Consider the following 12095-nt stretch of genomic DNA (forward strand, 5'->3'; position numbering starts at 1 on the left):
ACAGGCACGGGGAGGGGAAGGGAGGGGGGAAGGGGAAGGGGAGGGGGATATTACACCTCGACAATCAGGACGAACTTACGTGTAGAAACAAATAGATCCGTCGTCGCGCGCAAATTGACGGGTGATCGGCCATGATTTTCGGGGTCGGGGATGGGGAGAGCACGATGGCGAGATATATATATATATATATATATATATGTATATATATCCTCTTTCCTTCTTCCGTTTTTTTTTTCTTTTCCCTTTCCTGCTTTTTCCTCCACTGCTTTCTTTCCTTTCCTTTTTATCTTGCTGCTGCTGCTACTGCTGCTGCTGCTGCTGCTGCTGCTGTTGCTGCTGCTGCTGCTGCTGGCTGCTGATCAAGTTTTTACTCGGCGGGGATGGTAACGGGAGATTTTTCGTTAGCGGGTGTGTTTGGTCGGAAAAGTGTCTCAGCCGAGGCCGGCCCATTGCATGAAATCGGGTACCTCTCTCACAGGAACATCCCTGGCAAGAGCCTTCACCCTCAGGTTTCTGTCCTCCGTTAGCAGGACGACCTCCCTTCTCAGTCGTCGTGGCTGACCCTCTTCTGTTCGAAGAAAAAAAATTTGCCCATCGTTTTATTAATTCCCCGGGGATTTACATTGATTGATTGGGAAAAGAACTTTCTCTTTTGTTCCAAGATGTTTTAATGGTATTGGTATTTTTATGATTATTCATTAAGTATATATGAAATGTGTAATAAGATGGAAAATTGAAAATAAAGAATATTGAATTATTGAATATAAAAACACGAAAGAGGAAACAGCGTGATATGTGTATATTCGATATTCAATTAACGAAATCGAGGGGTCACGATTAATCGAATAATTAGTAACCGATAAATAATTTCGGTTGAATAAGGACGAGGAGTAAAAAGTCTTTGTTCCAAGATGTTTTAATCGTATTGGTATTTTTATGATTATTAAGTATATATGAAATGTGTAATAAGATAGAAAATTGAAAATAAATAATATTGAATTATTGAATATAAAAACGCGAAAGAGGAAACAGCGTGATATGTGTATATTCGATATTCAATTAATGAAATCGAGGGGTCACGATTAATCGAATAATTAGTAACCGATAAATAATTTCGGTTGAATAAGGACGAGGAGTAAAAAGTAAGGAGTGTGGACGACGAGGATAACGGTTAAATCCCCGGTCAGATCGGTCAGATGCGGATATTAATCACTATCAAAGCGTCGGAAAACGGTTGAAACGTGTTCAGGATACCTTCCAAGAGGAATATGCACGATGGCGCGTCGTACGTACCTGCATTCGCTTGATCTTTGTTACCCGCCTTGCAGAGGCTCAAGCACGTAGCAAGTATTCTGTCATCGTTTCTTGTCAGCCCGTCCTGCGACAGAATTACAGATGTTTCTGTTTATTATTTTCATGAAATGACACGCGACCAACCATCGCGGGAATTTCAATTGGCGGCGCCTCTGTGCCATCTTACGTTCTTGGATGGGCCTTGATAAACTTGCAGAATTTGCATAACATTGTTGTTGCGTCTTATTTTAGGAAAATTGAGTTAAGTTGAAACAATGTAAATGTGATAAATATATTTGTGAAATATATAGAAAGTATATCTTAATATTTTCTCTCCTTTTCTTCAGACAGAATTTTCAATTTTTGGAAATCTTTTTAATTATAATTTCTTTTTCTTTTTTTTTTCGTATTCATTATTCTTTTAAAATAATAATAATTTAATTACAAGATTAATAAATTGAAGAAAATCTTTTCAAAATCCTTCGTGAAAAAATTCTTATCTTACCTTATCAACATCCTCTTCTACCGTGAATGTACTGGACGTAAGGACAGTTCCTCTCGTGGTTAAACATCGAATCGCTGGATTTCTGCTTCTTGCAAACGCCAAAGCAGCTTTCGCGCTCTCAGCCACTCTCGCCACATGTTCTGGATCCAAAGTTGCCCTCGAAGCTGGAGGACAATCTCTGGCGTCTGCACCCCTTGCTAGGCCCTCGAGCTCGTTCAGAACTGAAACAAAAATACATACGTTCGCGTTAAGACTTGTATTATAATTGAAAATAATTTGATTAATAATTACATTTCGAAGAAAGAAATATTCATTTTAACGAGAGAAATTATTAAATTTTACATTCGTTCGTTTTTTCGTCCATTTCTCTTTCGCTTCTCCAATTCGAAAAAACATAATTTCATAATGTCGCGACACCAATGTCGACGTTTAATAATATTCAGAATGCAGTTTCGCAGCGCTGAAAATATAGGAATAATTTTCGAGTGTCTCTGACATTTTGTAATTGGACTGTCGACGAAAATACGTGGCAAAATTCCACGCATTTCTCTGTCCATCGTGTTCTAAATAAAACAATTTCTACTTATTTTGTATATAATGAACACGAGACACTTCTTTTCTCTGTTATCACGTTCAATTTACGACCAAATATATTTTTACCCCGTTGTACGAAAAAAAAAAAAGAAAAAGAACGAAATATTATTAGACGTACGAAAATATAATTTACACGAGATAAATGCTCCGCTTTGAACCAAATACAATTTTCATTGAAACATTTTTCTGACAACTTCAACTTCCCTCATGAGAACAATCCACATTTTAAAATTTTATTTTAACTACGAATAAAAAACTAGATTAAAATCAAAAAAAATAAAAAAAAGTTATCCAAGAAACTTTGCCCTCCACGAAAAGCACAAATAAATTAATTTCGCCGGGGAAAAATAGAAGTTGGTCTTCAGCCATTTCGCGAAGAAAAGAAACGCGAAGGGGAAAAGCCTTTCCTCTAGTAGTAGTAGCTCTAATAAATCGTAACCAATGACATTCGACCGCCAAAGAATCCACGGTGGATGGAGTAGACATGTTTTTCTGTCTCGAACCATTGCTCGCACAACAACCCCTGCCTCTGTTGATTCGAACTAAACTTCTTCGAAATCCGATAATCGAACGAGGACGATAAAGAAAAAACGTCTCCAATAGCAAACGCAATGCGGCCATCCATTCGAGACACTTTCAAGTCGGAAAAGATTCAGTGATATTTGGTATGCATTGGCTTACCCTCTTGCCTAAACGTAAGGGTAGATTTCGCGGGGAAGATTTACTCGATTCTTCCAATTTGTATTTCAAATTGAGTTGAGAGTTGGAGAGAAAAAAAGATTACATTATTGCAGATTCGTTCGATATTCGTTTTTCATTTATTTTCGTTTACATCGTAACGTGTGCGTAAAATATAGACAGTATATTTTAAAAAATCATGGTACAAGTAGAAAAAGGATTTTTTTAAGATTTTTTTCATCGTAACTCTGCGAAATATTAACCATTTTAAAAAGCAAAATTTACGAGAAAAGAAAAATTTGTTAAGGAATGAAAAAAAAATTCGTTTATCAATCTTTTGAAAAATAATTGTGTCTTCATATTCATAATAACAGATTTGCGTGAATAAATTATCTAAAACGCTTTCCCTTCATCCTTCTTCACGTTCTCATATTTACATTTTTCTTTGTTCTATTCTTATTCTATTCTTATTCTTTATGAGTTGAAAATAAATTGTAGTTAACATTCGAATAAAAAAGAAAATTAATTAATTTTGAATTATTTTGTAACTTTTTTTCAATAATACACTTTGAATTTTACGACGAGTTATGATTGATAAATCTTTCTATTATATGATGTTCGAATAAATATGCCCAAGTGTCGATAATAACGTGTCAAAAATACGATACTTTGTATTGAAAAATTGTAAATTTACTTACCTACAAGTGGTACCATAAGCGTGTAAATTGGCTGTGCACCGGAAACCGCCTTCGTGATATTTTGCAATTGCGGCAAGTAGTCGATAAAGCAATTAGTATCCGGCACCAATTGTCTAGGTCTCACTTCGATTTCCACCGATACTGAAGACTTTTGTAATATTTGCTGAAACATATACAAATATCCTAATAAATCCTTTTGTACTTTGTCATATTATATTTTTCTTAATTTAAAATTCATTTGAAAAACACACTCATAATTTGTTGAAGAAGAAATTAAAAAAAAAAAATTGAAATTCGATTATTTCTTATCTCTCCTTCCTTCATTCCTTGTTCCTTCCTTACGAAGCTCTCTTTTTTACCGATTGATCCCATTTGTTCGAAGATCGAGAAGGACGCAGAATTGGAACGTGTATTGTCGTCCAATATCTCACATATGCATTGTGCACGATTACAGAAAACAATGTCGAATTGTTACAGCGAAGATTATAAACGTAACGAGCTCTTTAATGTTGTTTTTACTTTGTAAAACAGTGATCGATACTCGATAATAAATACATTGTTTGCCCCGATAGATCATCATGAAACACACAATATTTTAAATATGTTTCTTTTTTCTCATCTATGATCAAATTTTTTTACGCACAAAGTAACGTTCAACGATCGATAAAGATCATCCAAAGAGATGTATGTCTACAAATCTAACCTGATAACTCTATTGTGCATGCACCAATGTTAGGAAAGAGAAAATAGGAAAATAGAGCGAGATTAATATTTGAAACTTGATTCAAATATAATTATTATCTAGACAAATTCGTAACTTATTCATTCACTTTATATACTCGCAAAGATATCTCAATGATAATTGCTCGAATAATCTTCATAATCCTCATGTCATGTTTGCCATTTTTTTTTTGTTGATCGAGACAGAATCAAACGAAAAAAGCGAAAAATTCAACTACGTTTAATTATTGAGTTTAATTGTTTGCAAAACGTATAATCATCCGAATTGAGGATACATCTTTTGGCGCGAAAGATATATCAGATATATTCAATTCGTTATCCTCTATGATCATTTAAAAATGATCTAGAAATGTAGGAACGAAAAAATTGAAAATAAATTAACGATTCTAAGGTTGGCCGTAGGAATACTCCATTTTAACAGTTTCACATTTTTAAAGTTAGTAAATTCCTAACGAATTGTCGATCCATCGTTTTGTAGATCGTAAAAATCGAAATTATTCACCGCAGCGAGGAATGGCGTCTGCATGACGATGCATAATGAACGAACATCGTTGAGAATCGTCTCGCGACGGTGATATTACGGATTCGTAGGTATTTCGAACGGCAGTGAATTCCGGAATGTTGGCTTTCCTCGGGCCCGCAACGGGTACACGCAATACATGATAATTAGGCGCGGAACTGAATGCCTCATCGAAACGTAAGAGGGGTTACTCCTTCGTTTCGTAATTGTATGACACAATGATACAATGGCGAAGTAACGAAATCAAACGAATCGATCGATTTTGTAAAAAAAAAAAAAAAAAAGATTTCAACTAATATTTCAACTAAATAATCTTTTTTAAACTTATATAATTTTATTTCTAAAAAGTAATCTCATCGTTATATATTTTAACGAACGAAATAACAAAAATGTTAATAGATATCAATGTAGAAAATCCATATACGAGAATTTCTCTGTAATTTCATATCAAATATTAAACAATTGAACACATGTACATACGAAATATCGTACTATGAAAAAAGAAATAATAATAATTACTTAACATCGCATGGTTTTAAATTAATCTTACCCATTTTACGCTCACACGCGTGCGCACACTTGAGCGGATACTTTTCCAGAAAGAATCATTCGAAAATTCATCCAAACCCTCTCTCTCTCTCGTTCTAAAAATTAACCGTATTCTCCCCGTTCGTGAAAGCACGCGGCAACAGGCCGAGGCATAAATACCTGTGTATACACAAAGCTACGCGAATCGACACAGCCGCGTTTTACCCCCGTTTAGAGTTATATTCGCGAATTCCTAAACGATCGGCCGCGTACCGTTCTGTCGCCTCCGTCTCCTTCGTCACTTTTCCTTCGTTCCGCCCGGCCCCGCGCCCCCTCTCCCTCCCTCGAGCACGAGTGGCGCGTGAGAACCCGCCTTGAATCACGCACCGCGGCTCCGACGCCCACGCATATTAAGCGTGCCTCCTAGCCACATTGTAAATGTTCCATGCTGACGCGGAAACCTACTCGCGTCACGTTAAGGACAGGTTCACGGCTCGAGAGAAAGAGAGCTAAAGCCGGAGAGAGAGAGAGAGAGAGAGAGGGAGAAAGAGAGAGAATCGCGTGGAACACCAGACAACTGGCCGGCCGATCGCGCGAATTCTACCGGACAACCCGTATGAGAGGCGTTCCGAGAAGTTGGGCGAGTTCGTGTCAGTTAGGCGCGGTGGGCCGTAAGTGGGATCGATCGATGGATCGATAAAGTAAATTCGAAGATTACGAATTGAGCGATCGTTTTTTTTTTTTTTTGAACGTTATTAACGCATATGGGCCACGAGATATCTCGTTATATATAGGAAACTAATGTCTTTTTCGACTCGATCGACGACTCGAGGAATCTGAAAATTATGAAATGAATTGAGCGATCGTTTTTTTTTTTTTTTTTGAATGTTATCAACGCACACGGGCCAGGAGATATCTCGTTATATATAGGAAATTAATGTCTTTTTCGATTCGATCGACGACTCGAGGAATTTGAAGATTATGAATTGAACGATCGTTTTTTTGAACGTTATTAACGCATATGGACCACGAGATATCTCATTATATAGAAAACTAATGTCTTTTTCGACTCGATCGACGATTCGAGGAATTAGAAATCAGATTACTCTGAAGATTACTGATTGAAGGATCGTTTTTTTGAATGTTATTAACGCATACGGGTCACGAGGTATCTCGTTATATAGGAAACCGAATTTTCTGTGTTACGAGATATGTCGTTTTAATATTTTTTTCGACTCGATCGACGACTCGAATCTGAAGATTATGAATTGAGCGATCGTTTTTTTAAAACGCTATTGATGCGTTTACGTACGGATTATGAGATATCTCGTTATATGGGAAACCGAATTTTGTAGCTGGATTACGAGATACGTCGTTTTAATGTTTTTTTTTTTTCGAATTAAAAATCAGATTACTCGAAGTAAATTTGAAGATTACGGATTAAGCGGTCGTTTTTTGAACGATCTATTAACGTACAAATCATGAGATCGACTCGATCGACGAGTGAATTAAAAAAATGTAATAGTAGGTAAAGGTAAAAAAAAATTCCCGACAAAAAAATGTAAAATCTGTTCAAAAATTCCATTGGAAAAAGGAACGAAACTAGATATAATTGCAAATTATGCCGAATACCGGAAAGGAGAATTTGCTTCACCGAATATTTGTAAAGTAAATAATAATTAATCGATTTAATTTTATTTATGTGATAAATATATAGTTAAAATATAAGAAAAACCTACATAAATAAATTAATGTATAAGTATAGAAACGCGTTGAATTTTAAGAATTTTTGTCACTAAAATTTTATTACTTATTTTATATATAATTATTCATCTGTAAATGAAATGTCCAAAAAGTCCAAAGTTTAATCTAAATTCAAGCAAACACGAGAGATTGCAATTTAATTAGTCGGAAATCGTTAAGAAAGATTATAGAGAAGGATTATAAAAGTGTCTGAAAAGAAAAAATAACTTAGGAAATTAAAGACTGCCACACGTATAGAAATTTACTCGCTTCCCTCGGATTCTTGAAATTGCCGGTTACGCAATCCCGATAACGTTGCTCCTTCTCTCCTTTTCTTTCTTTCTTTTTTTTTCTCTCTTTTTTTTTTCACCAATTGCACACACGACACCTGCCCGCCACGAATTAGCATAAGCGCGATGGGAACGCGTCCATGGCGTATTCCCGCGCCCGCAAGAAATTTCATTCAACTGCCACGGGATGAGAATCAATTAACGGTATCGCATTCCGGCACAGCAGCGACACCCGCCTCGCTCAACGATAAAGGATATCGCGATAATTGAAAATTCACTGTAACGTAATGAATCGATTTTCGTTTGTCGAGAATCGGCGTGACGATAATCAATTGTCTCGCAAGATCGATTGTCGAACCGATTTTTAGAAATCGCCGTCTTTTAAGCTCGTCGAGAGAGGAGAATAAGTGAGAGTATTGAAATAAATAGAAATAATAGAGAGAAAGGAAAGAACTCTCCTTTATCATTCTCATCGTAACAAAAATATATATATCACGCACATAATTTACAAATAAAACGTAAGACGAGCAATTTTGATATTCTATAATTTATCCATCGTATCTCTTCCTTCGATTATATTTAATGCCCTCCTCATCAATAGGTATCATTCTTCGTAACGTATAAGTGGGTCAAATCTCGATGGATTTCCGGTCGGATCTTGAATAAATAAAACGGCGTGTCGCGATTATCGAACATATCGACTCGAGGAGATGGTTGCGCGAGTTGCAAGGGGCGCGACTATCCAGCTGTCTCGTGATGATAAATCGCCGACCGGAAGTTGGCCTAACCCGTCCATGGAATGGAAGAAGGATCTTTTTTCGAGTTTATAAACGAAGCTAAGAATTTATAAAATCAGCCTCGTTTATTCGAATCGAAAAACTAGAAAGTTTTACGTCTTAAATTACGTAATAGAACGTATTAAATCGAAGGATGATCGAGGCGTTGCATCGCGCGTTTCTTATTGATCCATTTATCGCGAAATAAATACAAATAAATTTGTCATCGATTCAAGAAAATAATCTCGAAACATATTTAAATGGAAGTCATCGATTTCGTTCACAAATTCTGAAGAAGCGGATCCATCTTTTGATCCAAGCTTTATTTCAAATGTAAATTGTATCCCAAAACTTGTGGAGAAACGATATTAAATAATCGTCAATTCAGAAATAAATAATCGATTCAACGGAGACTCTTCCCTTATCGTTATCAATTTCCCTCCATTTCTTTCCCACGATCCCGTTCCATCACATCCTTATATATACAATATACAAACAACGTTCCAAACCGATGTCCAATAAAATCCTTCTCCTTATGTAATCGAACGAGTAACAAATAACTCCTTCTCTCCACGGCATAAATAATCTAAAGCTTGGATTAACGCCTCATCCGTTTCATTATCGTGGAATTCGCGAATAAGATCTGGGTGCCTCCCTCTTATCTGGAACGCCTCGACCGGGTACGTTTGTGCGATCGTCTTCGTTCGCGCTCGAGAAAGAGTGTAAACGAAGGATGATTGGATTCGAATGGGAAATCGAGAGGAGCTGATGATGCCATCGTGGGGCGAAGTGCAAACTGATTAATCTACGCTTTACCTTTCTTTCCTTTCTTTATTAATTCGTTTGCGCTCGACGAGTTTTTCAATCGGGATGATTTCTTCTAAGTTCATTCTGAATTATTAGAATCTTTCTGTGGTATTATTCTAATTTTCTGTATCGATAATTAACGAATCAATCTCGTTTCTCAACAGTTCAATATCAAATTCATTTTCTAATTTCATTTCCATTTTTCTTGGGGCTAAATCTTACGAAATTATAATACCTTTGTCATGATTGTCTGAGATATTGTCAGGGCCATAGTTTTGGAGGAATTTAAGAATATCTTGTCTCCATTTTAAATAAGTTTACAATTTATTAATTGAAGATAATCTCTAACATAAATAAACACTTTCGAGCGCAAAGGGTTAATCCTTTCGAATAGTTTGTTGATATATTCGTGGAATTAACGATAAGTCCAATAAAGAAGCGTCTAGAATTCTCTGCATTAGAATTATAACTTATATATCGATGATGGATAAAAATAAATGAAATTTCTTCTTCTTTTTTATCCACAATTATCGTTAGAGGTGTTGTTAACGATAATTTCGTTGCTATAATTAATTTATATATATTCTAACTCACTTTTCCAAAAAAAACCCAGACAGAATAAAGATGAAACTTATTAGATGTAAGAGGGAGGAGAAAGAAAAGCATCTCTCGTAAATTCGAATCGACTTTACCGCCATTTCCACTCGAAATTTGCGTGTAGAGTGTAATAAATGCGACATATATTATAAGGATAATCGCAGTCATAAATGCGCAACTTCGATTCGGGATGCAAATCAAATTTCAAAAGGGCATCGTCGATTCGATCGTCTCTTCGCTCCTCGGTTATAAAGCATACACGCCCACGCACGAAGATCGGCTCTGGACGACAAATACCTGAAGGCCTGATGGTCGAACAAGTATCTCGCCGTGTATCAAAGTGGAATCAACCGGAAAAGATCGTGTACTCTTTCCAAGAACAACGCTCAATTTACGCGCTTAAATGTTTCGTTGCTATTCAGACTTTTCGCACAGATTTTCGCAAAAATTTATTAATTCCTCTAAAAAGTATACCATTTTCTTTATTTTCACGAATTCCTTCTACTAGACTTATTTCATAATAAATGATGATTCCACGTGAAAATTCTCTTTTCTTAAAAGTTAAAATCTTATAATTTTTATAATATCGAAGTTGAGATTCACCGATAAAACCGAAAATCGAAAACCTCGACAAATTATTATTCAACGCCTGTTTCGAAAGAGAAACGAATCGCGTCTATCCATTGAACAGACAGATAGATCGATCGATCGATCGTTCCAACGAGCGGAGAGAGATAGAGGGAGGAGTTGACGCTTCCGCGGCGGAAAGAAGGGAAGGAGGCGAAGAGGAGGGAGGGGGCTTAAAGAGAGGAAAGAGAGAAGACGGACAGCGACGGGAAAAGCTTGGAAATTAATGGAGGTTCATTGAGGTAGTCCCCGCAAAGAGCGACTAGTTCTACGTACCCTCGACACGAATCCATTCTTCCTGTACAACCTGAAGACACTCAGTCTCCGTCCGTTCTCTGAGAGTGCTTCGGTGCAACGACGCAAACATTGACATTGTCACGAGCCGTACCACTCTCTCTCTCTCTCTCTCTCTCTCTCTCTCTCTCTCTCGCGCAATTTCCCTCTCTTCCTCCTCCTCCTCTCGTAGACTCCATCCTCCTCGTTCCTCCCCTCGCGGAATCGCGCGCGCACGAGGCGGGAAGCATCCGCAGTCTCAAGTGCATCCCGACTCGAACAACGTACTACGCGCACCACAAAGGAGTGTTTGCACTGTCGATGACTGAACTAATAGAAACGGCGCGGTACGATCCCTTTCGCGTATATATCCCTCTTCTCGCCGCGGACGGAATGTTCGCCAGGTGTCGACGAGTGGGATGGATTCTCCCCGCATCGTGAATCCTCGTGTCCGGCGTCAGCCGAGGATCGCTCGAGAGCAGCCAGTATTTTTGGCGGTCGAGCGTGGAACGAGGCAATTCAATTTTGCGCCTGATATTCATCTCTCGTATTTATTTCGTCGAATAATTTTTGGGAACGAGATTTCTATCTATTGAGCAAACAGATTTTCAAGATTTTGATATATTATTCGTTCTTTTTATTTAGTAGAAGATATTCCCCTCGTGATTGAGAGAATGAACATCTGTTTATATCCGGATAGATTCTTCAGAGGATTGGAAAAATTCGTTATTTTCTTTATTCCCTCTTAAAAAGATGAAATACCATTTGTCTATTTTAGTAGATTCATTTTATGTATTATTATCGACAATATACGCTTGTCAGAATTTTTCGTGTTTCTGTCAGATTTGAAATTTGTTGTTTAATCCACGTGTTCGAATCGAGGAGAAAAGCGTTCGTTCGACAATTCTCGAAGGGATCCTTCACAAAGGGAGGGAGAAGACGAGTAGTCCGATGCAAGATGGCGACGCGTCCATCCCCCGAGATAGGGGAATATTGACCCAAGGAGGCGAGCTTTCGCCGAATTGGGGAAGGAAAAAAAGAAATCACGCTCTTCGACGCTCGGGGAAGAAGTAAATCGTCATCTGTGTACACAGGCCAGTCGCAGATGGCGAGAATTGTGAAGGGTGCTTCAAGGAGTCCGGCGAGGAAAAATTTTGGTAAGAAGAAAGAGTCGAACGCGAAGTCGAACGCGTCACTGGCAGCCGCCAACTCTTCCACCAGGAGGATCGTCGTGCTTCCGATTCGAAGAAGGGGGGGAGGATGAGAGAAGGAGAATGATTTGTCGAGAGAGGGAGAAGGCGAGAGAAAATCTGATGGAAAACTCGTTGGAGAGAAATTTTATGATCGTTAACGGAAGTATCCGTCGAGAGCGGCTTAAGTGGAGATGAGAATTAAAATTTAATGCTAATGGAGAACTGAATAATG

The 12095-nt window shown here is 37.6% G+C and overlaps 1 protein-coding gene across 3 annotated transcripts in view; it reads right to left on the reverse strand.

Moving 5' to 3' along the window:
* Positions 1-286: 286 nt before the first annotated feature.
* The window catches only part of LOC409795 (telomerase-binding protein EST1A), a 137795-nt gene continuing 125986 nt past the window's right edge, over positions 287-12095 (reverse strand). For all 3 annotated transcript variants that reach the window (XM_393289.7, XM_006566772.3, XM_006566773.3), the window contains 4 exons: positions 3769-3931; positions 1799-2019; positions 1294-1378; positions 287-568 (listed from right to left, as the gene is read on the reverse strand). In XM_393289.7, coding sequence (XP_393289.4) covers positions 432-568; positions 1294-1378; positions 1799-2019; positions 3769-3931 — 606 coding nt within the window. In that variant the 3' untranslated portion in view covers positions 287-431. The remainder of the gene's footprint in view (positions 569-1293; positions 1379-1798; positions 2020-3768; positions 3932-12095) is intronic.

Source organism: Apis mellifera, linkage group LG3 (genome assembly GCF_003254395.2).
Source record: "Apis mellifera strain DH4 linkage group LG3, Amel_HAv3.1, whole genome shotgun sequence".
Taxonomy (NCBI): domain Eukaryota; kingdom Metazoa; phylum Arthropoda; class Insecta; order Hymenoptera; family Apidae; genus Apis; species Apis mellifera.